General features: G+C 42.4%; 1 protein-coding gene across 2 annotated transcripts in view; it reads right to left on the bottom strand.

The window, feature by feature from the left end:
* The window catches only part of ubr7 (ubiquitin protein ligase E3 component n-recognin 7), a 35,401-nt gene extending 14,791 nt beyond the window's left edge, over window positions 1-20,610 (bottom strand). The window contains exons 1-9 of one of the 2 annotated variants that reach the window (XM_063002352.1): window positions 20,523-20,610; window positions 19,975-20,102; window positions 16,791-16,924; window positions 15,206-15,266; window positions 14,808-14,903; window positions 14,669-14,722; window positions 14,477-14,582; window positions 13,580-13,710; window positions 10,873-11,058 (exon numbers count right to left, since the gene is read on the bottom strand). In XM_063002352.1, the coding sequence (XP_062858422.1) occupies window positions 10,873-11,058; window positions 13,580-13,710; window positions 14,477-14,582; window positions 14,669-14,722; window positions 14,808-14,903; window positions 15,206-15,266; window positions 16,791-16,924; window positions 19,975-20,100 (894 nt within the window). In that variant the 5' untranslated portion in view covers window positions 20,101-20,102; window positions 20,523-20,610. Of the gene's footprint in view, window positions 1-10,872; window positions 11,059-13,579; window positions 13,711-14,476; window positions 14,583-14,668; window positions 14,723-14,807; window positions 14,904-15,205; window positions 15,267-16,790; window positions 16,925-19,974; window positions 20,232-20,522 lie in introns of those variants that run through there. The other variant, XM_063002351.1, reaches the window with a different exon arrangement.
* Window positions 20,611-25,973: the final 5,363 nt, after the last annotated feature.

The raw sequence follows: 25,973 nt of genomic DNA, 5'->3' as shown, positions 1-25,973 counted from the left end.
CGAAGAAACGCGGACAAAAAACGGGTGGAATAATAATAATAACTAGAGATGTGCATTTCCGGAGAAAATGCGAGTGTGATTGCCGTGTGCCGGTCGGGCGGGCGTGCGTATCCCAATACTTTATCCAACTCGGGGAGTCATCAGTGGGCTTTACGATTTAGAGTTGGAACGGTGTCGATATCTCGAAATATCAAAAAATTAATGGAAGTGAATGGAGACAAAAACCGGGCGTGGCAGGTGGGCGTGGGTTCGAATCCCCATGCTGTATCTGAGTCGGGGTTACATCAGTGAGCTTTACGATATAGAGTCGGAACGGCGTCGATATCTCGAACTTTCAAAAATTGAATGGAAGTGAATGGAGACAAAAACCGGGCGTGGCAGGTGGGCGTGGGTTCGAATCCCCATGCTGTATCTGAGTCGGGGTTACATCAGTGAGCTTTACGATATAGAGTTGGAACGGCGTTGATATCTCGAACTTTCAAAAAATGAATGGAAGTGAATGGGGCTGAAAAACGGGCGTGGCAGGTGGGCGTGGGTTCGAATCCCCATGCTGTATCTGAGTCGGGGTTACATCAGTGAGCTTTACGATATAGAGTTGGAACGGCGTTGATATCTCGAACTTTCAAAAAATGAATGGAAGTGAATGGGGACAAAAAACGGGCGTGGCAGGTGGGTGTGGGTTCGAATCCCCATGCTGTATCTGAGTCGGGTTTTACATCAGTGAGCTTTACGATATTTAGTTGGAACGGCGTCGATATCTTGAACTTTCAAAAAATGAATGGAAGTGAATGGGGACAAAATCCGGGCGTGGCAGGTGGGCGTGGGTTCGAATCCCCATGCTGTATCTGAGTCGGGGTTACATCAGTGAGCTTTACGATATAGAGTTGGAACGGCGTCGATATCTTGAACTTTCAAAAAATGAATGGAAGTGAATGGGGACAAAAACCAGGCGTGGCAGGTGGGCGTGGGTTCGAATCCTCATGCTGTACCTGAGTCGGGGTAACGTCAGTGAGCTTTACGATATAGAGTTGGAACGGCGTTGATATCTCGAACTTTCAAAAAATGAATGGATGTGAATGGGGATAAAAACCGGGCGTGGCAGGTGGGCGTGGGTTCGAATCCCCATGCTGTATCTGAGTCGGGGTTACATCAGTGAGCTTTACGATATAGAGTTGGAACGGCGTTGATATCTCGAACTTTCAAAAAATGAATGGAAGTGAATGGAGCAGAAAAAACGGGCGTGGCAGGTGGGCATGGGTTCGAATCCCCATGCTGTATCTTAGTCGGGGTTACATCAGTGGGCTTTACGATATAGAGTTGGAACGGCGTTGATATCTCGAACTTTCAAAAAATGAATAGAAGTGAATGGGGCTGAAAACCGGGCGTGGCAGTTGGGCGTGGGTTCGAATCCCCATGCTGTACCCAAGTAGGGGTTACATCAGTAAGCTTTACGATATAGAGTTGGAACGGCGTTGATATCTCAAACTTTCAAAAAATGAATGGAAGTGAATGGGGCTGAAAACCGGGCGTGGCAGGTGGGTGTGGGTTCGAATCCCCATGCTGTATCTGAGTCGGGGTTACATCAGTGAGCTTTACGATATAGAGTTGGAACGGCGTTGATATCTCGAACTTTCAAAAAATGAATGGAAGTGAATGGGGACAAAAACCGGGCGTGGCAGGTGGGCGTGGGTTCGAATCCCCATGCTCAGTGGGAAGTAAGCGTATCTAAATGCTGTATGTGAGTGGGGTTACATCAGTGGGAAGTGAGCGTATCTAAATGCTGTATAGAAGAGCTACAGTGTGTGTTTGGGGGACGGGGGGGGTAAATACTTTATCTTTAAATCCTAGCTCTCGATTTGAGTATAGGAAAATCCCATTCTAAAAAATGAATGGAAGTCAATGGGACCAAAAAACGCTACAAAAGCGGGCGTGGCGGGCGAACGCGCGGGCGTATCAAAAAGTTGTATACAAGCGCTCCATTCCCGTATGGGCCGGACGATTTGGCGCTGGAACGGGGTCGATATCTCGAAAACTGCGGGAGGAGAAGCACGGACAAAAAACCGGCAGAATAATAATAATAACTAGAGAGTGCATTTCCGGAGAAAATGCGAGTGTGATTGCCGTGTGCCGGTCGGCGGGCGTGCGCAGGTCGGGGGCGCGCATGTGTTTAGAAGTGGTGCGGTGCGTGGGGTGTGAATACTTTCTCCCAGACAGGCCACTGTATCTGTGCACAAGCTGTGGTGTGAGCACAAGTTCACTCTGGGTGTGTTTGAAAAGCCAAACCTGTAAAAAAATGCATTTCTGCACGTTTGTACTGCTTACAAATCAGTACTCATTCATTTACATGTGATTATCACTGCAGGGGCCATGGTATTGCGCAATCTATGATCGGCTGTGTCTCATTTACAGCTTTCAGGCATAGTGCACTCAGACTTCGGTCCCTCTTTTAGCATTTAGCAATTCCCATTGATTTCAATGCATCCGTTAGCCTTGAAGCTAACGGATATAAATATCTTTGTTTCTGTTGCAGCGCGAACGATATGACGCTCCCTGCTAAGTGTAACTGCACTATAATTTCATTCTGTGCAGCGTTTTCATCTTAAGAATCACTAATACTTTAGTTACAGACCAAAATAAGTCAGATTTTTTGGCGGCCGCCATTTTCTATTCTCAGAACGGCCTGAAGATGCCGTCTACGTCATCACGTTGACGTTCTGTGGAAAGCCAAAGGTGTCAAGATTTTTGTCCAAAAATTCGGGCAAAAACGGGCATAAATGCCACACGGATGGGCGTATCCGGATGATTTTTTGGATTTGGGCGCTAATTAATGACCCGGTCGATCAAGGGTTGGAACGGCGTTGATAGCTCGAAATTCATTTCAAAATGAATGGGAGTCAATGGGGAAAAACGGGCACCTTAAAACGGGCACTGTGCCCACAGTGTTGGTTCGATCAAAAAGTTGTATACAAGCGCTCTATTCCCGTATGGGCCGGACGATTTGGCGCTGGAACGGGGTCGATATCTCGAAAACTGCGGGAGAAGAAGCACGGACAAAAAACGGGCAGAATAATAATAATATATTGAAAACGAAAATAACAATAACAATAGTGTGCTTGCATTCTGCAATCACACTAACTAGAGAGTGCATTTCCGGAGAAAATGCGAGTGTGATTGCCGTGTGCCGGTCGGCGGGCGTGCGCAGGTTGGGGGCGCGCATGCGTTTAGAAGTGGTGCGGTGCGTGGGGTGTGAATACTTTCTCCCAGACAGGCCACTGTATCTGTGCACAAGCTGTGGTGTGAGCACAAGTTCACTCTGGGTGTGTTTGAAAAGCCAAACCTGTAAAAAAATGCATTTCTGCACGTTTGTACTGCTTACAAATCAGTACTCATTCATTTACATGTGATTATCACTGCAGGGGCCATGGTATTGCGCAATCTATGATCGGCTGTGTCTCATTTACAGCTTTCAGGCATAGTGCACTCAGACTTCGGTCCCTCTTTTAGCATTTAGCAATTCCCATTGATTTCAATGCATCCGTTAGCCTTGAAGCTAACGGATATAAATATCTTTGTTTCTGTTGCAGCGCGAACGATATGACGCTCACTGCAAAGTCTAACTGCACTATAATTTCATTCTGTGCAGCGTTTTCATCTTAAGAATCACTAATACTTTAGTTACAGACCAAAATAAGTCAGATTTTTTGGCGGCCGCCATTTTCTATTCTCAGAACGGCCTGAAGATGCCGTCTACGTCATCACGTTGACGTTCTGTGGAAAGCCAAAGGTGTCAAGATTTTTGTCCAAAAATTCGGGCAAAAACGGGCATAAATGCCACACGGATGGGCGTATCCGGATGATTTTTTGGATTTGGGCGCTAATTAATGACCCGGTCGATCAAGGGTTGGAACGGCGTTGATAGCTCGAAATTCATTTCAAAATGAATGGGAGTCAATGGGGAAAAACGGGCACCTTAAAACGGGCACTGTGCCCACAGTGTTGGTTCGATCCAAAAGTTGTATACAAGCGCTCTATTCCCGTATGGGCCGGACGATTTGGCGCTGGAACGGGGTCGATATCTCGAAAACTGCGGGAGAAGAAGCACGGACAAAAAACGGGCAGAATAATAATAATATATTGAAAACGAAAATAACAATAACAATAGTGTGCTTGCATTCTGCAATCACACTAATATGACTAACGGATAACAATAGTATGATTGCCTTTAGGCAATCACACTAACTAGAGATGTGCATTTCCGGAGAAAATGCGAGTGTGATTGCCGTGTGCCGGTCGGGCGGGCGCGTATCCTAATGCTTTATCCAACTCGGGGTGTCATCAGTGGGCTTTACGATTTAGAATTGGAACGGCGTCGATATCTCGAACTTTCAAAAATTGAATGGAAGTGAATGGGGACAAAAACCGGGCGTGGCAGTTGGGCGTGGGTTCGAATTCCCATGCTGAATCTGAGTCGGGGTTACATCAGTGAGCTTTACGATATAGAGTCGGAACGGCGTCGATATCTTGAACTTTCAAAAAATGAATGGAAGTGAATGGGGACAAAAACCGGGCGTGGCAGGTGGGTGTGGGTTCGAATCCCCATGCTGTATCTAAGTCGGGGTTACATCAGTGAGCTTTACGATATAGAGTTGGAACGGCGTCGATATCTCGAACTTTCAAAAAATGAATGGAAGTGAATGGGGACAAAAACCGGGCGTGGCAGGTGGGCGTGGGGTCGAATCCCCATGCTGTATCTGAGTCCGGGTTACATCAGTGAGCTTTACGATATAGAGTTGGAACGGCGTCGATATCTCAAACTTTCAAAAAATGAATGGAAGTGAATGGGGCCGAAAACCGGGCGTGGCAGGTGGGTGTGGGTTCAAATCCCCATGCTGTATCTGAGTCGGGGTTACATCAGTGAGCTTTACGATATAGAGTTGGAACGGCGTTGATATCTCGAACTTTCAAAAAATGAATGGAAGTGAATGGGGCCGAAAACCGGGCGTGGCAGGTGGGCGTGGGTTCGAATCCCCATGCTGTACCCCAGTCGGGGTTACATCAGTGGGCTTTACGATTAAGAGTTGGAACGGCGTTGATATCTCGAACTTTCAAAAAATGAATGGAAGTGAATGGAACAGAAAAACCGGGCGTGGCAGGTGGGCGTGGGTTCGAATCCCCATGCTGTATCTGAGTCGGGGTTACATCAGGGGGCTTTACGATTTAGAGTTGGAACGGTGTCGATATCTCGAACTTTCAAAAAATGAATGGAAGTGAATGGGGACAAAAACCGGGCGTGGCAGGTGGGCGCGGGTTCGAATCCCCGGGCTGTATCTGAGTCGGGGTAACATCAGTGAGCTTTACGATATAGAGTTGGAACGGCGTTGATATCTCGAACTTTCAAAAAATGAATGGAAGTGAATGGGGCCGAAAACCGGGCGTGGCAGGTGGGCGTGGGTTCGAATCCCCATGTTGTATCTGAGTCGGGGTTACATCAGTGGGCTTTATGATTTAGAGTTGGAACGGCGTCGATATCTCGAACTTTCAAAAAATGAATGGAAGTGAATGGAGCAGAAAAAACGGGCGTGGCAGGTGGGCATGGGTTCGAATCCCCATGCTGTACCTGAGTCGGGGTTACATCAGTGGGCTTTACGATATAGAGTTGGAACGGCGTTGATATCTCAAACTTTCAAAAAATGAATGGAAGTGAATGGGGCTGAAAACCGGGCGTGGCAGGTGGGCGTGGGTTCGAATCCCCATGCTGTATGTTAGTGGGGTTACATCAGTGAGCTTTACGATATAGAGTTGGAACGGCGTTGATATCTCGAACTTTCAAAAAATGAATGGAAGTGAATGGGGACAAAAACCGGGCGTGGCAGGTGGGCGTGGGTTCGAATCCCCATGCTCAGTGGGAAGTAAGCGTATCTAAATGCTGTATGTGAGTGGGGTTACATCAGTGGGAAGTGAGCGTATCTAAATGCTGTATAGAAGAGCTACAGTGTGTGTTTGGGGGACGGGGGGGGTAAATACTTTATCTTTAAATCCTAGCTCTCGATTTGAGTATAGGAAAATCCCATTCTAAAAAATGAATGGAAGTCAATGGGACCAAAAAACGCTACAAAAGCGGGCGTGGCGGGCGAACGCGCGGGCGTATCAAAAAGTTGTATACAAGCGCTCCATTCCCGTATGGGCCGGACGATTTGGCGCTGGAACGGGGTCGATATCTCGAAAACTGCGGGAGGAGAAGCACGGACAAAAAACCGGCAGAATAATAATAATAACTAGAGAGTGCATTTCCGGAGAAAATGCGAGTGTGATTGCCGTGTGCCGGTCGGCGGGCGTGCGCAGGTCGGGGGCGCGCATGCGTTTAGAAGTGGTGCGGTGCGTGGGGTGTGAATACTTTCTCCCAGACAGGCCACTGTATCTGTGCACAAGCTGTGGTGTGAGCACAAGTTCACTCTGGGTGTGTTTGAAAAGCCAAACCTGTAAAAAAATGCATTTCTGCACGTTTGTACTGCTTACAAATCAGTACTCATTCATTTATATGTGATTATCAACTGCAGTCTATAGGGATGATATTAAAATAACCACTTTGTCTTTTCCTGCTGCTCTTTCTTTTGAACACCTGGCTTTCAAGTTGTCAGGGCCTACTCCTCTGGTCACTGCTGTAGTTTATCGTCCGCCAAAGCCAAACGCTTCCTTTCTCTCTGATTTTTCAGATTTTTTAACCCAGCTTAGTGCCCTCTCATCCTCTGTACTGCTTATGGGTGATTTTAACATCCATATTGATGACAACAACTGTAAATTTGCCAGGGAATTTTTGGAATTGTTACAGTGTTTTAATTTCACACAACATATACATTTTCCAACTCATAAAAAAGGTCATACTCTTGACCTTGTCTGCTCTACTGGTGTCCTAGTTCATCAGCCGTCCAGCCATGACCTTACTGTCTCTGATCATTTGACAATCATCATGGACATTGAGGTCACTAGGCCCATCACTAGAGCTAAACGTAAAATATCCTTCAGGAATCTTCAATATATCTCTCCCTCTGCTTTCTCAGATTCTCTTGTTAAAAAGATGTCTGTCTGTCCTGTACTGTCTAGTAATTCATCTGACCTTGTCGATTACTATAATGACATACTCGCCTCATGTCTTGATGAGCTGGCTCCTTTGAGAACCAAATTTGTTTCATTTAGTCATTCCGCACCATGGTACACAATTGAGCTTCACCAAATGAAATCCCGTAAACGCCAGCTTGAAAGACTTTATAAGAAAACCGGTCTAACAGTACATTATCAGATTTATTCTGATTATCTTCAACATTACAAAGACGCTCTTACGGCAGCCCGATCCACTTACTATTCCGAACTCATACATGCTGGATCAACAAATCCTAAGACTCTCTTTTCCACAATAAATAAACTTCTCAAACCAGTTGACAATACTACCAATTCCTTTACAGTTGACAAGTGTAACTCTTACCTCTCATTTTTTCAAACAAAAGTTGAGAATATCCACAATTTTCTGACAGTTTCCCCTGTCATCTCTGTTTCTCCGCCTATCTCATCTCAATTTATTACCCAGCCTCTGTCTCAGTTCTCACCTGTGTCTCTTTTGGACCTATCTGAGATCTTAACAGGGATGCGAAGCTCCACTTGTGTTTTGGATCCTGCTCCATCAAAACTTGTTAAGGGTTGTTTTCCAGTTATCTCATCACTTATCACAGAGATAATCAATTCCTCTCTTAGTTCTGGCTCAGTCCCTCAATCACTCAAATTGGCTGCTGTTACTCCCATACTTAAAAAACCTGGACTTGACTCTAACATTATGAGTAACTTTCGGCCCATTTCCAATCTTCCATTTCTGTCGAAAATACTGGAACGTGTTGTTGCCTCACAGCTCAAAGATCACCTAAATTCCAATAATCTATTTGAATCATTTCAGTCTGGTTTCCGCCCCCAGCACAGCACTGAGTCAGCCCTCCTCAAAGTCACAAATGACCTTCTTCTTTCCTCAGACTCTGGACAAATTAATATTCTCGTCCTCCTTGATCTTACTGCAGCTTTTGACACCATTAATCACTCCATTCTTCTGTCCCGCCTTGAATCCTCTGTCAACATCACTGGTACTGCCCTTTTGTGGTTAAGGTCATATCTCGTAAACAGACAACAGTTTGTTAATATCAACAATTGTAGTTCTGCCATTGCTCCACTGTCCCAAGGCGTTCCCCAAGGCTCAGTGTTAGGTCCCCTTTTGTTTATTCTTTATATGCTCCCCCTTGGTGACATCATACGTCGGCATGGTTTACATTTCCACTGCTATGCTGATGATATTCAGCTTTACATCTCCTCCAAATCCATTAATACTGAACTTCACTCCACTCTGACAAATTGCATCACTGAAATTAAATTGTGGATGAAAGCTAATTTCCTCAAATTAAACTGTGAAAAATCAGATATGATCATCGTAGGTCCTACAACCCTGGCAAAAACCACAAAAAATTTTCAAATTACCATTGATAATGACACTTTGTCTCCGTCTTCTAACATCCGAAATCTTGGTGTAATTTTTGATAGCAACCTCTCTTTTGACCGCCATGTAAATCACATCACCAAAACTGCTTTCTTTCATCTAAAAAACATAGCACGTCTACGTCCATCACTCTCCTTTTCTGCTGCCGAAACCTTGATTCATGCTTTTATTACATCCAGAATTGATTATTGCAATAGCATCCTTTATGGTACATCTAACAAAATCCTAAAAAAACTTCAGTATATCCAGAATTCAGCTGCTCGCCTCCTTACTCATACTCGCTCCCGTGATCATATTACACCTGTTCTACAAAAACTTCATTGGCTTCCCGTTGCTCAACGCATTCAATTCAAAATTCTTCTATTCACTCACAAAGCTCTCCATAATCAGGCCCCATCCTACCTCACCGACCTGCTCCATCAGCACATTCCCTCCCGTAGCCTTCGCTCTTCTGAGGCTAACCTACTGTCCATACCCTCTAGGACCAAGCACCGGACCTGGGGTGACAGGGCCTTTTCCATAGCTGCTCCATCTTTATGGAATGCTCTCCCCAAACACCTACGAGATTGTCCTGACCTGTCCAAATTCAAGTCACTTCTCAAAACTCATCTATTCAGAGTGGCATTTAACTTGTAACAACACAAAATAAATGCTTTTATTTTTGCTATTCTTTTTAATAGTTTTTATACTTAGATCACGACAGAAATGTGAAGTCCTAGATCCTAAAACTTGTAAAGTTTTCAGTTTCCTGATTGCATGTAAATCTGTCCTGTTTCTGTCTAATTTTAAGAAATTGTTCTATATTTGTTGTTCTCTCTCATAATTTAGCTAATTTTTAATGAACTGTCTTATGCTGCTCTCTTTGTTTTTATCTTAATTATTCTTGATGTTGATGTACTATTTTGATTTTGTACTATGATTTGTATGGTGTATGTACGTATTTGTTTTGATTATTTGTCTTATGTAAAGCGTCTTTGAGTATCTTGAAAAGCGCTATATAAATAAAATGTATTATTATTATTATCACTGCAGGGTCCATGGTATTGCGCAATCTATGATCGGCTGTGTCTCATTTACAGCTTTCAAGCATAGTGCACTCAGACTTCGGTCCCTCTTTTAGCATTTAGCAATTCCCATTGATTTTAATGCATCCGTTAGCCTTGAAGCTAACGGATATAAATATCTTTTTTTCTGTTGCAACGCGAACGATATGACGCTCCCTGCTAAGTGTAACTGCAGTATAATTTCATTCTGTGCAGCGTTTTCATCTTAAAAATCACTAATACTTTAGTTACAGACCAAAATAAGTCAGATTTTTTGGCGGCCGCCATTTTCTATTCTCAGAACGGCCTGAAGATGTCGCCTACGTCATCACGTTGACGTTCTATGGAAAGCCAAAGGTGTCAACATTTTTGTCCAAAAATTCGGGCAAAAACGGGCATAAATGCCACACGGATGGGCGTATCCGGATGATTTTTTGGATTTGGGCGCTAATTAATGACCCGGTCGATCAAGGGTTGGAACGGCGTTGATAGCTCGAAATTTTTTTCAAAATGAATGGGAGTCAATGGGGCAAAACGGGCACCTTAAAACGGGCACTGTGCCCACAGTGTTGGTTCGATCCAAAAGCTGTATACAAGCAGTCCATTCCCGTATGGGCCGGACGATTTGGCACTGGAACGGGGTCGATATCTCGAAAATTGCGGACGAAGAAAGGGAGACAAAAAACGGGCGGAATGGTAATAATATATTGAAAACGAAAATAACAATAACAATAGTGTGCTTGCATTCTGCAATCACACTAATTAAATACATTCATTACAACAGGCACAAAAAAAAAAAAGAAATGAGCTTGTACAAAAATGTCCCCTTGTGGAGGCTTTACATTACACCTTGTATACCACAGTGGGACCAGATTGCCAGAATTTTTTTTAAGTATTTTTCGTTTTGGGTTTTGTTTTAATGACTTTAATGTGTTTTGATGTGTTACCAGTTTTTTCCTGAATTGAACACTTTAAATAAAGTTTATTTGGTGGATATTTTTTTTCCCCCCAACCTTATAAATTTAGCAAATAAAAAAATGCAGACTTCTGGTACTGTGTACAATGTAATTTACACTCATGGTGGCTGCCACTCAAGGACAGTTGTAGCCTAGTGGTTAAGGTACTGGACTAGTAATCGAAAGGTCATTGTTTCAAGCCCCACCACTACTGCCAGGTTGCCACTGTTGGGCCCTTGAGCAGGGTCCTTAACATCCAATTGCTTAGACAATATAGTCTCATAGTACTGGAAGTCGCTTTGAATAAAAGTGTCTGCTAAACGCAACTAATTGTTCGTTGTACCTTACAGTCGGGGCAGGAACAAAGTTTGCTGCGCCACGCGGGAGGCCAGAACACGGCACCCTGCTGGACTCGCCTCTGCTCTGAGGATTTAATCTTCTCGAACCTGCAGTGTGAGCTCTCGGCCGCAGACACGTCCAGGTCCTGCTGCTTTCTCTTACACCCTGCTGTTCCATTCACCTCCACCTGCTGAACAGAAAGTGGCTGTGTTCAAATAAACGCCCAGTAGGAACGGATCAAAGTCTGTTTATACTGCGTTCATGTCATCTTCCATTAGCACTTCTTCTTGATTAGGGTCACTGTGGGTCCAGAGCCAATCTGGTAACACTGGGTGCAGTGTTTAGTTTTAACCCCATGTCCGCCCTTGGGCCATGTTAATGCTAGGAAGGGTTACACATGGTATTACGGCGTATCACACACTACGTATGGCAGCTAATTTGCCTACAGACATACTTGAAGATCGGAGAAAACCAACAGTGATGCAGCTCATTAGTGACAGTAACCAGAGGAGTGGTTCAAACCAAGCTGTCTAGTCTGTACACTACCTACCGTTCACCTTGCTTTCACACTGCATAACAACTTGACAGATAACAAATCCAACACACACTGGGTTTAATGTTATTTGTATATTAGACACACGTTTGTGGACACAAAAGCATGAACTTAATGGACATCCCATTCCAAAACCATATATATACATTTATTTTTGGAATTATCCCTTCAAATTCTCAATTAAATTGTAATTTAGAGCTTTAGGGATTTACAGAGACTGACAACTAGGGTAAATAAAAGATTCAGACCTTGATTAAGAAAAAGAAAATAAGTTAATGTTACTTTTATAAATAATTAATAACCCTATTTTTTAAACATGCTCTATACCAGTCTTTCACATGTTGGGTAACTTTATGCCACTCCTTGCACAACGATTCAAGTGGCTCTGTATTGTTTGATGGCTTGAGATCATCCACCTTCCTCTTAATCACATTACAGAGGTTCTCAAGGGGGTTAAGTCTGGTGCTTGGGCTGGCTATGACTGGTGGTCCTCCATTTGCACCTTGATTGACCTGGCTATGCAGCACTGAGCACGGTCTGCTCTAAACTGGACTGAACTGTCCTCAAAGTTGGGGAAGATTGTCAGAGCAGAAGAAGCGAAAGAAAAGTCCTTCACGAAGACAAATCTACCCGATACCAATCTTGCTGAAGCACCCCTAGATCATCACCATTCCTCAACCAAATTTTAGTGTGGATGCAAGACACTGTAGGCCTCTTTAGGTCTCAATCTAGCCGTTAGACAATCAGGTGTTGGGTCAAGCAAATATGACCCAACTTAAGTCATATGTGGCCCAATGTGGGCAGTTGTAGCCTAGTGGTTAAGATACTGGACTAGTAATCAAAGGGTCGCTGGTTTAAGCCCCACCACTGCCAGGTTGTCACTGTTGGGCCCTTGAGAAAGACCCTTAACCCTCAATTGCTTAGACAATATTCTGTCACAATAGTGTAAATCGCTTTGAATAAAAGCGTCTGCTAAATGCCGAAAATGTAAATGTAAATATTTGGTCTTTTGCAGACCCAGGCCTGGTTCTTTGCTTTTTTTTATTAATAAAGAGTCTCATTTCCTAGCTTTCTAACAATTTTAACCCTGCACCCAGGAGCCCGTCTAGAATCGCCCCCCTGTATGCACTTTACCCCAGCTGCCCTTTTCAATTCCTTTTGTGAGTCACTTTGTCATCTTACTGTTGTTGAATGACATTTGAAGAAGCTGATGGTCATCAGTGAGGAGACATTTACGCCCTCTGCTGTTAGGTAGCTGTATTGTCCCCAATGTCTGATGATTCATCTATTTTATATACAGCTGTCTTTAAAATATTAAGAATTTAACCCTAATTTCCCTCTCAAATCTTTTCCATTCTTTTAGCAAGCTACCTTTTTACCACTGTCCTTTTTATCAGCTCCACTTACCATATAGAAGCACTTTGTAGTTCTACAATTACTGACTGTAGTCCATCTGTTTCTCTGCATGCTTTGTTAGCCCCCTTTCATGCTGTTCTTCAATGGTCAGGACCCCCACAGGACCACCACAGAGCAGGTATTATTTAGGTGGTGGATCATTCTCAGCACTGCAGTGACACTGACATGGTGGTGGTGTGTTAGTGTGTGTTGTGCTGGTATGAGTGGATCAGACACAGCAGCGCTGCTGGAGTTTTTAAACACCTCACTGTCACTGCTGGGCTGAGAATAGTCCACCAACCAAAAACATCCAGCCAACAGCGTCCCGTGGGCAGCGTCCTGTGACCACCGATGAAGGTCTAGAAGATGACCGACTCAAACAGCAGCAATAGATGAGCGATCGTCTCTGACTTTACATCTACAAGGTGGACCGACTAGGTAGGAGTGTCTAATAGAGTGGACAGTGAGTGGACACGGTATTTAAAAACTCCACGTCAGTGTCACTGCAGTGCTGAGAATAATCCACCACCTAAATAATACCTGCTCTGTGGGGGTCCTGACCATTGAAGAACAGGGTGAAAGGAGGCTAACGGAGCATGCAGAGACACAGATGGAGTACAGTCAGTAATTGTAGAACTACAATGTGCTTCTATATGGTAAGTGGAGCTGATAAATGGACAGTGAGTGTAGAAACAAGGAGGTGGTTTTAATGTTAAGGCTGATCAGTGTATATACGGCACTTTAACTCTCGCTGACGTGATACCTTTTCATGCACTGGGCTCTTGGGAGGTTTTGAATCAGACTGTTTCTCATCATCATCATCATCATCATGCTCCACTTCTACTTTCGCCTCTCTGTCATCCTCTTCTTTACACACTTTTATTGTGGGAGGCACTAATTAAAAAACAAAAACAAAAACATACACAGTTGTCACAACACTGTCAGTTTTTACACAAAAGGCTCGTCACTACACGACCAATATAACTAAATTCAACTGGCTCTAGAGGTTAGAGTCTCAGCAGTGAAACCAGTCAGGTCTGGCGCCCTACGGACACACTTGGCCGTATCTGAGGAAGCGATAGCCACATAGAATACGACTCCTACTGTCTCATCATAGACCTGCACAAGCGGTGTAGAAATACCTCGAGTAGACCTCGAGTACAGTGTGTATCTTAACCCAAGTTCTATAATAATGCATTTAAATACCCTTGACAAGGTGTCAATTCATTGGAGGGCATCGGCTATACCCACAACACCCCCTCAGACCTGGTCAGTCATGCTAATAGCCAGTGAGCTGGCATGATATATCGATGTGCCACCCTAACATGTTTAAAGATGTTTTTCTTACCGAAAATACTTGGTTACTTGTCTTAAAGTAACACATTTTAAGTAGACTATGAGCAGTCATAGCATAGTGATCAGAAGGCTGTTGGTTCAAACCCCCAGGCACCTAAGCAAGGCCCTTAGCGCTCAACTGCTCGCATTGTATTTGCATTGAATAAAAACATCTGCTAAATGCCATGAACATAAATTTCAACTTCAAATCAGGACTGTATTGTATAAATACATAAAAATGCCACACAGTTCACAATCGAATTTATATTGTACACTATGTTTCTAGTACAGAATACACATGTGCTCTACTAAAGGAAATTATTACCAGCGAGGTGGGCAGCATAGGTCCAGAGGAAAGGTGATTTATTCACACAAGACTCGCAAATCATCTCCTGAAGCTCCACGCACTCAGGCACCACACATCCCAAGTGCTGTTTTAGACAGAGAGACAAAATATGAGTCAGAATATATAAGCAATAATAACCATGGATTAACACCAGGAGCGATCCTCTCTCACCCGGCCGTGGAACCAGTCCTCACAGACGACGCACTGGATCATTTCATCTGGAACCTAGGAACAGCAGGACGAAGTGTTTACTTAAATAATAAAGTAAATAAAAAGTAGCAGGAAACACCTTTGCTGTGCCTGTGTTTACCTTATCCTCTGGGTCTGGATACGGTCTCTCACAGGTGCAATACAGGCCGAAGAAATTGTGACTGTATTTGTTTTCTGAATTGACCTTCTCTTTCTCCTGGAATTGAAATATAATATAATGTATTATAATATTATTATTATTATATAATATAATTGTCACTTTACTCAAAAATCTTGTCGCTACATGACCAATATAATTTAATAAGAAGTGGCTCTAGACCTAAACGCATTTTGTACGACACAATTGTACGACATCGTGAGCTTGACTAATAATGTTTAAAAGCCACTGAATTGGTTGGTGCGGCAATTTATTATGCTATTATGAATATAATAATAAAATAGAATTACTATAGTACAAATATGAGATGTTAAACGGCGGGAAGGTGGGGTTGCACTTACTGAGAATAACTTGCATTCCATCTCTCCAAACCTGTCATTTCCACAATCGCACCGGAAATTCCTGCAAAGCATAAAAACTGTGTGAACTCACACGGTCGGGGAACAGAACTCATAAGCAATTATTAAAAAACAAGCAAAAACAGCTGAACTGGCCGCTCGGGTGGCGCAGCGGTGAAATACGCTAGCGCACCAGAGCTGGGATTTCGAACACATGGTATCGAATCTCAGCTCTGCCATCCGACCGAGTTGTGCGGCTACATGGAAAACGATTGGCTGTTGTTCAGGGTTTGATGATTTGGACCAGGGTTCCTCATAACTGGTGCGATCACGACCTCTGCTGGCTGATTGATGGCGTCTGTGCAGGGTTGGGGAATAATGCTGATCAGGGTGTGGCTCTCCGTGCACAAGGCTGACCTGCATATGACCTGCAATTGCGAAGCTCCTCAGTCAGCAGTGGAGGGTTGTATCGGTAGAGGTGAAGCGTAATGCAACCAGGGTCATTAGATATGACCAGATTAGGGAGAAAATTGGGGGGGGGGAAAAGCAGCCAAATTTATTTATTTATTTGAATTTTAATCTGATGTTTAACACGTACGTGTCATTTTTTTGGCAAGATAGGTATTATATTTCTGTCTGCTTATTTTATCTTGTCTTTAGGTTAAAAACAGCAAAACAATCACCAATGTTGGCAATGATTTATGTTTAAACGCACTATTATTAAGTGAAAACGTCTGGACTACGAGTTAAGTCAAGTTTTACAGATACATTAAGCATGCACCTTTACACATGATATTTACAGCTTTTTGGGCAGCACTTTTCCAACAGAGCAACGATACACCTTGGACTGGGTGCCAATCAATCGCAGGACATCAACTTCCGGTTAAGAGTTACGCCGTGTGCGATGTCTGCTTCTCCGCTTCTCGCTGGATTTTCTTTTTTCTGGATTCTTTTATCATGCCGGTGTCTGGGATCTGCCCGTTTTTGCGGACCGCTGCTGCCGTTTGCTTTGCGTTATCCTTTACGAGTGCAATCTCATGCTACCAACATTTCCCTTAGTGCCGGCCGCTGCTGCTTGGCTGCGAGCCTGCTTACATGAACGGCCCATCAGCTTCGACAAGGTGAGCGAAAATCTTTTCATTTATTTTTGCTGTTGCCGATTGACTGTCTGGTCGGTGTTCGGCTCCTCCTTCCTCTCTACGTTCCACTTCTTCTCTTTCTGAATTTAAAGCTACTCTAAAGACTCACCTTTTTTCTCAGCACTTTCTCACTTCATCTTCTGCTTTTTCTGTGTGATTGTTACTTTTGTACGCGAAGTGACCTTGGGTTTTGTGAAAGGCGCTATATAAGCGTAACTTATTATTATCACTCACTCACTCACTCACTCACTCACTCACTCACTCACTCACTCACTCACTCACTCACTCACTCACTCACTCACTCACTCACTCACTCACTCACTCACTCACTCACATCTAGTGCCAATTAAAAATAGCCAGTCCACCTTCTTTCTACATGTTTTCAAAAGTTGGCAAGAGGGCGCAGTAATTAGAGGAAGCCCACATAGATAAAAAACAAAGGGTCTTACCGTTTGGTATAGAGCTCAAATAATTCATGACCTTCATGGCACTTGTATGAACAGGCCAGGCAGATTCCTGCAGGTTCTCCTCCCTTCGGTGTACATGTGTTGCATGCATACAGAGCCTGTCGCTTCACGTATCCCTAAAGAAATAAGATCACCTGCATTAATACTTCATTCAGGTTGTCACCAATCTTGGCATGGCCTGGCACCAATCTTCAATTTTAAGACATACATTTCCTTTTTTTATTTCATACAGTTCACATTACGTTGAGTTTGTACAATTTGTATAATTTCATAGTGAAACAGATTTAATTACATTAGGATTCGTGACCTCTTCTTTGTGTATTAGGATTTTAACGTCACGTTTTACACTCTGGTTACATTCACGACAGGAACGGTAGTTACTCATTACACAAGATTCATCAGTTCACAAATTTATATCTTCAATTCATCTAACTGTGGACTGTGGGAGGAAACCGGAGCTCCCGGAGGAAACCCACGCAGACACGGGGAGAACATGCAAACTCCACACAGAAAGGAACTGGACCGCTCCACATGGGAATCAAACCCAGGACCTTTTTGCTGCGAGGCGACAGTGATAGCCATTTAGCCACCCCCCTCTTACAACTTAACTTTTATAAAACCTTTTCCAGATGTGTCATTAGAATTTATCTATTTATTTTATTAGAATTTTAATGTCATGTTTTACACTTTGGTTACATTCATGACAGGAACGGTAGTTACTCATTACACAAGATTCATCAGTTCACAAGGTTATATCAAACACAGTCTTGGACAATTTAGTGTCTCCAGTTCTCCTTACTTGCAGGTTTTTGGACTGTGGGAGGAAACCGGAGCACCCGGAGGAAACCCACGCAGACACGGGGAGAACATGCAAACTCCACACAGAAAGGAACTGGACCGCTCCACATGGGAATCAAACCCAGGACCTTTTTGCCGCGAGGCGACAGTGCTACCCACTGAGTCACCGTGCCGCTCCGCCCTAGATTATCATTACAAAAAAATAGTTCATTACAAAAAGTAGTTCAAACTAATGTTTACATGTCTATAGATATTCCTGTAATTTCTTTTAGCTTGTTTTTTGTACTGTGTCACTGGATGCTGTATGTATGTTGTTTGTCTTGATGTGAGCTGCTGTAACAAAGAAATTTCCTGCAAAGTATCGATCTATTCTAAATGATCCTGGCCAGGGTCCTGGTGGGTGCAGGCTACCCAGGAACAAGACCGACCGACCGACCGACCGACCATCCATCCATCCATCCATCCATCCATCTCTCTCTCCATCCATCCATCTATCCATTTATCCATCTCTCTCTCTATCCATCCATCTATCCATTTATCCATCTCTCTCTCCATCCATCCATCCATCCATTTATCCATCTATCCATTCATCCATCCATCTATCCATTTATCTATCTATCTCTCTATCCATCCATCTATCCATTTATCCATCTATCTCTCTCTCCATCCATCAATCCATCCATCCATCTCTCTCTCCATCCATCAATCCATCCATCTATCCATTTATCCATCTCTCTCTCCATCCATCAATCCATCCATCTATCCATTTATCCATCTCTCTCTCCATCCATCAATCCATCTCGCTATCCATTTATCCATCTCTCTCTCTATCCATCCATCCATCCATTTATCCATCCATCCATTTATCTATCTATCTATCTCTCTATCCATCCATTTATCCATCTATCCATTTATCCATCTATCCATTCATCCATCCATCTCTCTCCATCCATCCATCCATCCATCCATCTATCTCTCTATCCATCCATCCATCCATCCATTTATCCATCTATCCATTCATCCATCCATCTATCTCTCTCCATCCATCCATCCATCCATCCATCTCTCTCTCCATCCATCCATCTATCCATTTATCCATCTCTCTCTCCATCCATCAATCCATCCATCTATCCATTTATCCATCTCTCTCTCCATCCATCAATCCATCTCGCTATCCATTTATCCATCTCTCTCTCTATCCATCCATCCATCCATTTATCTATCTATCTATCTCTCTATCCATCCATTTATCCATCTATCCATTCATCCATCCATCTATCTCTCTCCATCCATCCATCCATCCATCCATCTATCTCTCTATCCATCCATCCATCCATCCATTTATCCATCTATCCATTCATCCATCCATCTATCTCTCTCCATCCATCCATCCATCCATCCATCCATCCATCTCTCTCTCCATCCATCCATCTATCCATTTATCCATCTCTCTCTCCATCCATCAATCCATCCATCTATCCATTTATCCATCTCTCTCTCCATCCATCAATCCATCTCTCTATCCATTTATCCATCTCTCTCTCTATCCATCCATCCATCCATTTATCTATCTATCTATCTCTCTATCCATCCATCCATCCATTTATCCATCTATCTCTCTATCCATCCATCCATCCATCCATTTATCCATCTACCCATTCATCCATCCATCCATCTATCTCTCTCCATCCATCCATCCATCCATCTATCCATTTATCCATCTATCCATTCATCCATCTATCTCTCTCTCCATCCATCCATCCATCCATCCATCCATCCACCTACCCTACCCTATCTACCCTACCCTATCTATCCATCTATCTCTTTACCTACCCTATCTATCTTACCCTATCTATTCTACCATCCTACCATCCATCCATCCACCTACCTACCTACCTGTCTGCTCGCTCTATCTATCTATCTATCTATCTATCTATCTATCTATCTAACCTACTCTATCTATACTACCTACCTAGATTATCATTACAAATAATTAATACAGTGGTAGCCTAGTGGGTAGAGTTTTGGGGTAGACTTTCAATCAGAAGCTTGTGGGTTCAAATCCCAGCTCTGCCTGGCAGCCTCTGTACTGTAAACACTAATTTCCTGCAAAGTATCTATCTATTCAACATTCCCCTGGCCAGGGTCCTGGTGGGTGCAGGCTACCCAGGAACAAGACATCGCACTCACCACAGACTTACTCATTCACACCTAGGGCCAATCTAGAGTAACCAGTTCACCTTATTCGTGTTTTGGAAGGTTAAAGGAAAGCAAAACACACTAAAAAAAAACCACACAGACACTGGAAGAACATGCAAAACTCCCCACAATAAACTGTGTGTGTGTGTGATCAGTGTGTGATGTTTACCTCCGGGTAGGAACATTTCTCTGAATCACTGGCACCGAGCACCGCTGATGCTTCCTGCTCCAGCTCCTCATCTTCCTCCAGAACATCCACCAGAGACACGGTGCCTTCTTCTGCCTGCTCCGCCATGCCTGTGTACACACACACACACACACACACACACACACACACACACACACACACACACACACACACACACACACACACACACACACACACTTCACTTCCTGTTCCTCTACCTACAACACTCACATCACAAACTACACACATACATAATAATAAAAAACACCAGACTTACATTATACTACTTATACTGAGTTAAATTGAGAAGAAAAACCGGGTTAATACTTTTAACTGATCATTTCAGTAAACAACAACAACTCCGCCATATCCGCTTTATGCTAATCGCTAACAGTTTGGCGGGAAAACTGTGAGCCGTTAAATAAATGTAATATTTTATATTTCACACGTTTTATTCGTATATTTACAGTTACATATCACACACATACACACTATGCAAGCTCACACACACGAATAGTTCCTGATTTTACCTTTTAACGTGCTAAAATAAAACAATCTCGCTGTAAACACTAAAATCCGCACGACGAATTCAAACGGTCACAGTCAGGGTTGCCAGATCTGCATACAAAACGCTGTTGATGAATCGGTTCTTTTGATCGACTCTTGTGAACATTCGGCTCACGTTAATGCCTTGTGTTTTTGTTGTTGTTTTTTAAGACACGTTTATGAAAGAAGCGCATTCGTATGGAAGTACATTACCACCATCCGAAATATTAAAATATTTTTACATACTATCTCATTATTTTGAGATATTAAGTTATTATTTTGATATACGATCGCGTTATCTATTATCTACAAATAATGACATAGCAATTCACTTAATAATAAAACATTAATAATAAGGTGCCGGAGTTTTACTGTTTACATAATAAAAAAACAACCTCAAATCCGGCGAGCAAAATAAAACGCGTATCTAAAAGTAATGCTAAAAACGAGGACATGGCAACCCTGCTGCAGCTCACAATCAACAAACATGGCAGCGCCCGTGTTGAAAGCAGAGCTGAAACATAAAGATGGAAAAACTACCACTTTCACTGTGGCTGCGGAGAACAACCTAAAATCTCTCATCACAGGGGTTAAGCAATTAAATTCTGATATTTCGGTGGTGTTAACCAGCCTGGTTGAAGAGGAGAAGCGATTAAAGGGTGATAAAGGAGATTCTCATGTGGACGGTAATGCCAAACCAGGACTTGTGTTTCATATCACATGTTACCATACTGATAGGGTGCCCAAATAGTAACCATACAGGTGGTTATTGACTAATTTTGCATAGTCTTGAGTACGGCAGTGAGTGGTTTGGGACGCAGCCGACCTGTAAATTCTGTCTGTCTGTCTGTCTGTCTACAGTGGGGTCAAAAAGTATTTAGTCAGCCACTGATTGTGCAGGTTCTCCTACTTAGAAAGATGAGAGAGGTCTGTAATTTTCATCATAGCTACACTTCAACTATGAGAGACAAAATGAGAAAAAAAAATCCAGGAAATCACATTGTAGGATTTTTAAAGAATTTATTTGTAAATTATGGTGGAAAATAAGTATTTGTTCAATAACAAACAAGCAAGATTTCTGGCTCTCACAGACCTGTAACTTCTTCTTTAAAAAGCTCTTCTGTCCTCCACTCGTTACCTGTATTAATGGCACCTGTTTGACCTCGTTATCTGTATAAAAGACACCTGTCCACAGCCTCAAACAGTCAGACTCCAAACTCAACCATGGCCAAGACCAAAGAGCTGTCGAAGGACACCAGGAAGAAAATTGTAGACCTGCACCAGGCTGGGAAGAGTGAATCTACAATAGGCAAGCAGGTTGGTGTGAATAAATCAACTGTGGGAGCAATTGTAAGAAAATGGAAGACATACAAGACCATTGATAATCTCCCTCGATCTGGGGCCTCACGCAAGATCTCATCCCGTGGGGTCAAAATGATCATGAGAACGGTGAGCAAAAATCCCAGAACTACACGGAGGGACCTGATGAATGACCTGCAGAGAGCTGGGACCAAAGTAACAAAGGCTACCATCAGTATACACACTACTCCGAGAAGGACTCAAATCCTGCAGTGCCAGGCGTGTCCACCTGCTTAAGCCAGTACATGTCCAGGCCCGTCTGAAGTTTGCCAGAGAACTTATGGATGATCCAGAAGAGGATTGGGAGAATATCATGTGGTCAGATGAAACCAAAATGGAACTTTTTGGTAAAAACTCAACATACCTACACCATACCTACTGTGAAGCATGGGGGTGGAAACATCATGCTTTGGGGCTGTTTTTCTGCAAAGGGGACAGGACGACTGATCCGTGTTAAGGGAAGAATGAACAGGGCCGTGTATCGTGAGATTTTAAGCCAAAACCTCCTTCCATCAGTGAGAGCATTGAAGATGGAACGTGGCTGGGTCTTCCAGCATGACAATGATCCCAAACACACCGCTCGGGCAACGAAGGAGTGGCTCCGTAAAAAGCATTTCAAGGTCCTGGAGTGGCCTAGCCAGTCTCCAGACCTCAACCCCATAGAAAATTTGTGGAGTCCGTGTTGCCCAGCGACAGCCCCAAAACATCACTGCTCTAGAGGAGATCTGCATGGAGGAATGGGCCAAAATACCAGCTACAGTGTGTGCAAACCTGGTGAAGACTTACAGGAAACGTTTGACCTCTGTCATTGCCAACAAAGGTTATGTTACAAAGTATTGAGCTGAACTTTTGTTATTGACCAAATACTTATTTTCCACCATAATTTACAAATAAATTCTTTAAAAATCCTACAATGTGATTTCCTGGAATTTTTTTTTTCATTTTGTCTTTCATAGTTGAAGTGTACCTATGATGAAAATTACAGACCTCTCTCATCTTTCTAAGTAGGAGAACCTGCACAATCAGTGGCTGACTAAATACTTTTTGGCCCCACTGTATCTATCTATCTATCTATCTATCTATCTATCTATCTATCTATCTATCTATCTATCTATCTAATCCTATTTAAATAGTTTATTAGATGATGTAAACTGTGATGCAATGTAGGCTTGGAAGTCACACTTTAAAAATAACAAAGTCAGATTATTTTTACAGCATCTGCCTTTCATACAGTACTGTTTAATGTTATAAATGTTATTAATGTTTTCCCACCCTATAGCTGAGGAAGAAGAGGAGGAGGATGATGAAGGGGAAGATGCTACAGAAATTGCTGTAGTCAAATCAAAGTCAGGACCTCCACCAAAACGACTGAAGACAGTCACACAGCTTTGACTTCATTTTCTTTGTGGACTTCTTGCCAAATTTGAGAATGCCTTTGAGGATTCGTTTGTTGGACTTAAAGGTTTTATCTGACTGTATAATGCTTGAAAAAACTATTGCATAAAGGTGGTATATTAATGGTGAAAACGACCATTTTTGTTTGCACTGTTGTGATTTCTTCTACATAAATCAATCTACTTTTCAAAATAAAAGTAGGTAAATAATGCAAAACGATTTGTTTGAAACATGTATTCATTTTATTTTAAGTGTATTCAAATTGTAAGACATCCACTCATTATAAAACCCCAAACAAGCCCTACTGCACTGTTATGAGCATGGGTACCTCTATTGTTCTTTTACTGGCTTACGTATAAAAAGAATGAACTTTCATATACTGTGGGGTTGAAGGGGTATTCAACCTGTTTTTGTTTCCAGCTTTCAACTTTGTAGCAATATCTCAGGATGTTTTTTCTGTTCCAAAGAAGGTCCTTAAAAACATGGTTTGGTGTGGAGGAACTCCAGTAGTCTGCAATGAACCCTGACCTCAGCCCAATTGAAAATCTTTGGAATTAACTGAAATGAGTCAGGCCTTCTCTTTCTGACCTTAAGACAATTCAAAATCTTGTGGAAAGCTCTCTTGAAAGAGTGGAGGCTGTTAAAGCTGCCAAAAGGTGAAGCTCATGAACAGCGGCCCACATACTTTTTTGCCAAATAATGTATTTCTGCATATGCTTTCAAATACACGTTTATGTGTGGAAACTGAGGTTGGAAATTCACGCTGGAACTAAATTAAATCAAACAAATACTGTATGAATGTTTGTATCCTTTCACTGTACAATAAAAATCAAACACAGTAAATTGCTAAGCATTTGAACATTTAACCTTTATCAGGAACACTAGGTAATATTACAATAAATGGGCAAAAAAATGCACAAACAGCAACTGAGACATCACAAAGTATAGATGATGATAATAATCCCAGTTTATTACCACTGTAGTAAAACATTGGTATTATTTTAAAGGTTCTTTACAAATTTAATTAAGTACAAATCCTGGTAATATTTAACAATAATGGTAAAGATATTAGAAATGCTGTCAATGCTTTTAAAAACCTGATCAAGCACTGGTTTATATGGCATAGAAAAGAAGCAGTCAGTAGTATTCGCAATTTCCAAATTTTGTAATGGAGGAAATGTTGTAATGGGGTGAGGGGGCAGCAATTTCAGTCAGAAAACTTGTTATGTATTTTATTTAAAGCTTAAAGCTCTCCTCCCATTATAGTAGCTGATAAGAAAATGTATATAAGGTGGGGAAATAAGTCAATAGCACCCTATACTCAGTACACAGAAGGCAAAAGTTGGCAAGCAAGAAAAAACACGTTTAACATGTTTGAGATGTGTGGCTTTAGATGAAACGATGATTTAGATGATTTAAAAGGAGGCTAAATGTAAGCTTAAGCAATAGTTTTCAAACCATATAGGTGCACAGTTGTATTTAGTGGGACGTGACCAACAGAAAAATATAGACAAAGCTAAGAAAGTAATGTTTAATTTCCTTATAAGCATTCATTCTTATTAGGTACAGTGTCATTATTTATGATTTTATGAATGAACGACATTAATGTACATACAGCCGGTAGAACCACAGCTGTTTAAACATTGTTTACCTCTGTACAACCAACTGCCCCTGTGAAAAGTGGCAACCTAGTATGTGTAAATGAAGAGCAAAAAAGCAAGACCAGAGGATTATATCAGAAATCACGATCAACATAACAGGTTCTTGTAAAGCCAACTGGTTTTACCTAACCAAACAGCTTAAAGGGAAACGGTCACATTTGGCAAGGCTGTTTAATTCCAGACTGATTTTTTCCTCTAAAAATTATAATGGCAAATCAAGGGCACTCGGGTGGATCCAGGGTTCGAATCTCAGTGGTGCTATCGGACGGTTGGATGGATATGATTGGCTAATGTCCAAGTGAACAGTGGGTCAAAACAGCCTAGCCCTTGGGAGGTGCACTTGCCAGTATGCTCTTAGTGCTGGTCCCAAGCCTGGATAAAAATAGGAGGGTTGAGTTAATAAGGTCACCCAGTGTAAAAACTATGCCAGACTGTAAAAAGTCTGATATGCGGATCAGATCTGCTGTGGTGACCCTTAAATACGGGAGCAGCTGAAAGAAAAAATTGGCAAAACAAAGAATAGACAATGGAAAAACAATGAACAATGATGTCCATTGGTGCATGGTTCAGCATTTAAAAGGCATCATGAGTAATCTAACAGAGTTTATCCTGTTTAAAGAAACACAATGTCATAATTGGTCTATTTTTCTATTTTGATTATAATACCAATTAGGGCGGCACGGTGGCTCAGTGGGTAGCACTGTCGCCTCACAGCAAGATGGTCCTGGGTTCGATCCCCAGGTGGGGCGGTCCGGGTCTTTTCTGTGTGGAGTTTGCATGTTCCCCCCGTGTCTGCGTGGGTTTCCTCCGGGTGCTCCAGTTTCCTCCCCCAGTCCAAAGACATGCAAGTGAGGTGAATTAGAGATACTAAATTGTCCATGACTGTTCGATATAAAACTTGTGAACTGATGAATCTTGTGTAATGAGTAGCTACTGTTCCTGTCATGAATGTAACCAAAGTGTAAAACATGTCTTTAAAATCCTAATAAACAAACATAATACCAATTATATGACTTACCA

The sequence above is a fragment of the Trichomycterus rosablanca genome, chromosome 9, assembly GCF_030014385.1.
Source record: "Trichomycterus rosablanca isolate fTriRos1 chromosome 9, fTriRos1.hap1, whole genome shotgun sequence".
NCBI lineage: Eukaryota > Metazoa > Chordata > Actinopteri > Siluriformes > Trichomycteridae > Trichomycterus > Trichomycterus rosablanca.
Note: the sequence above shows the minus strand (reverse complement) of the source record. Positions and strands in the feature narration are given on the sequence as shown.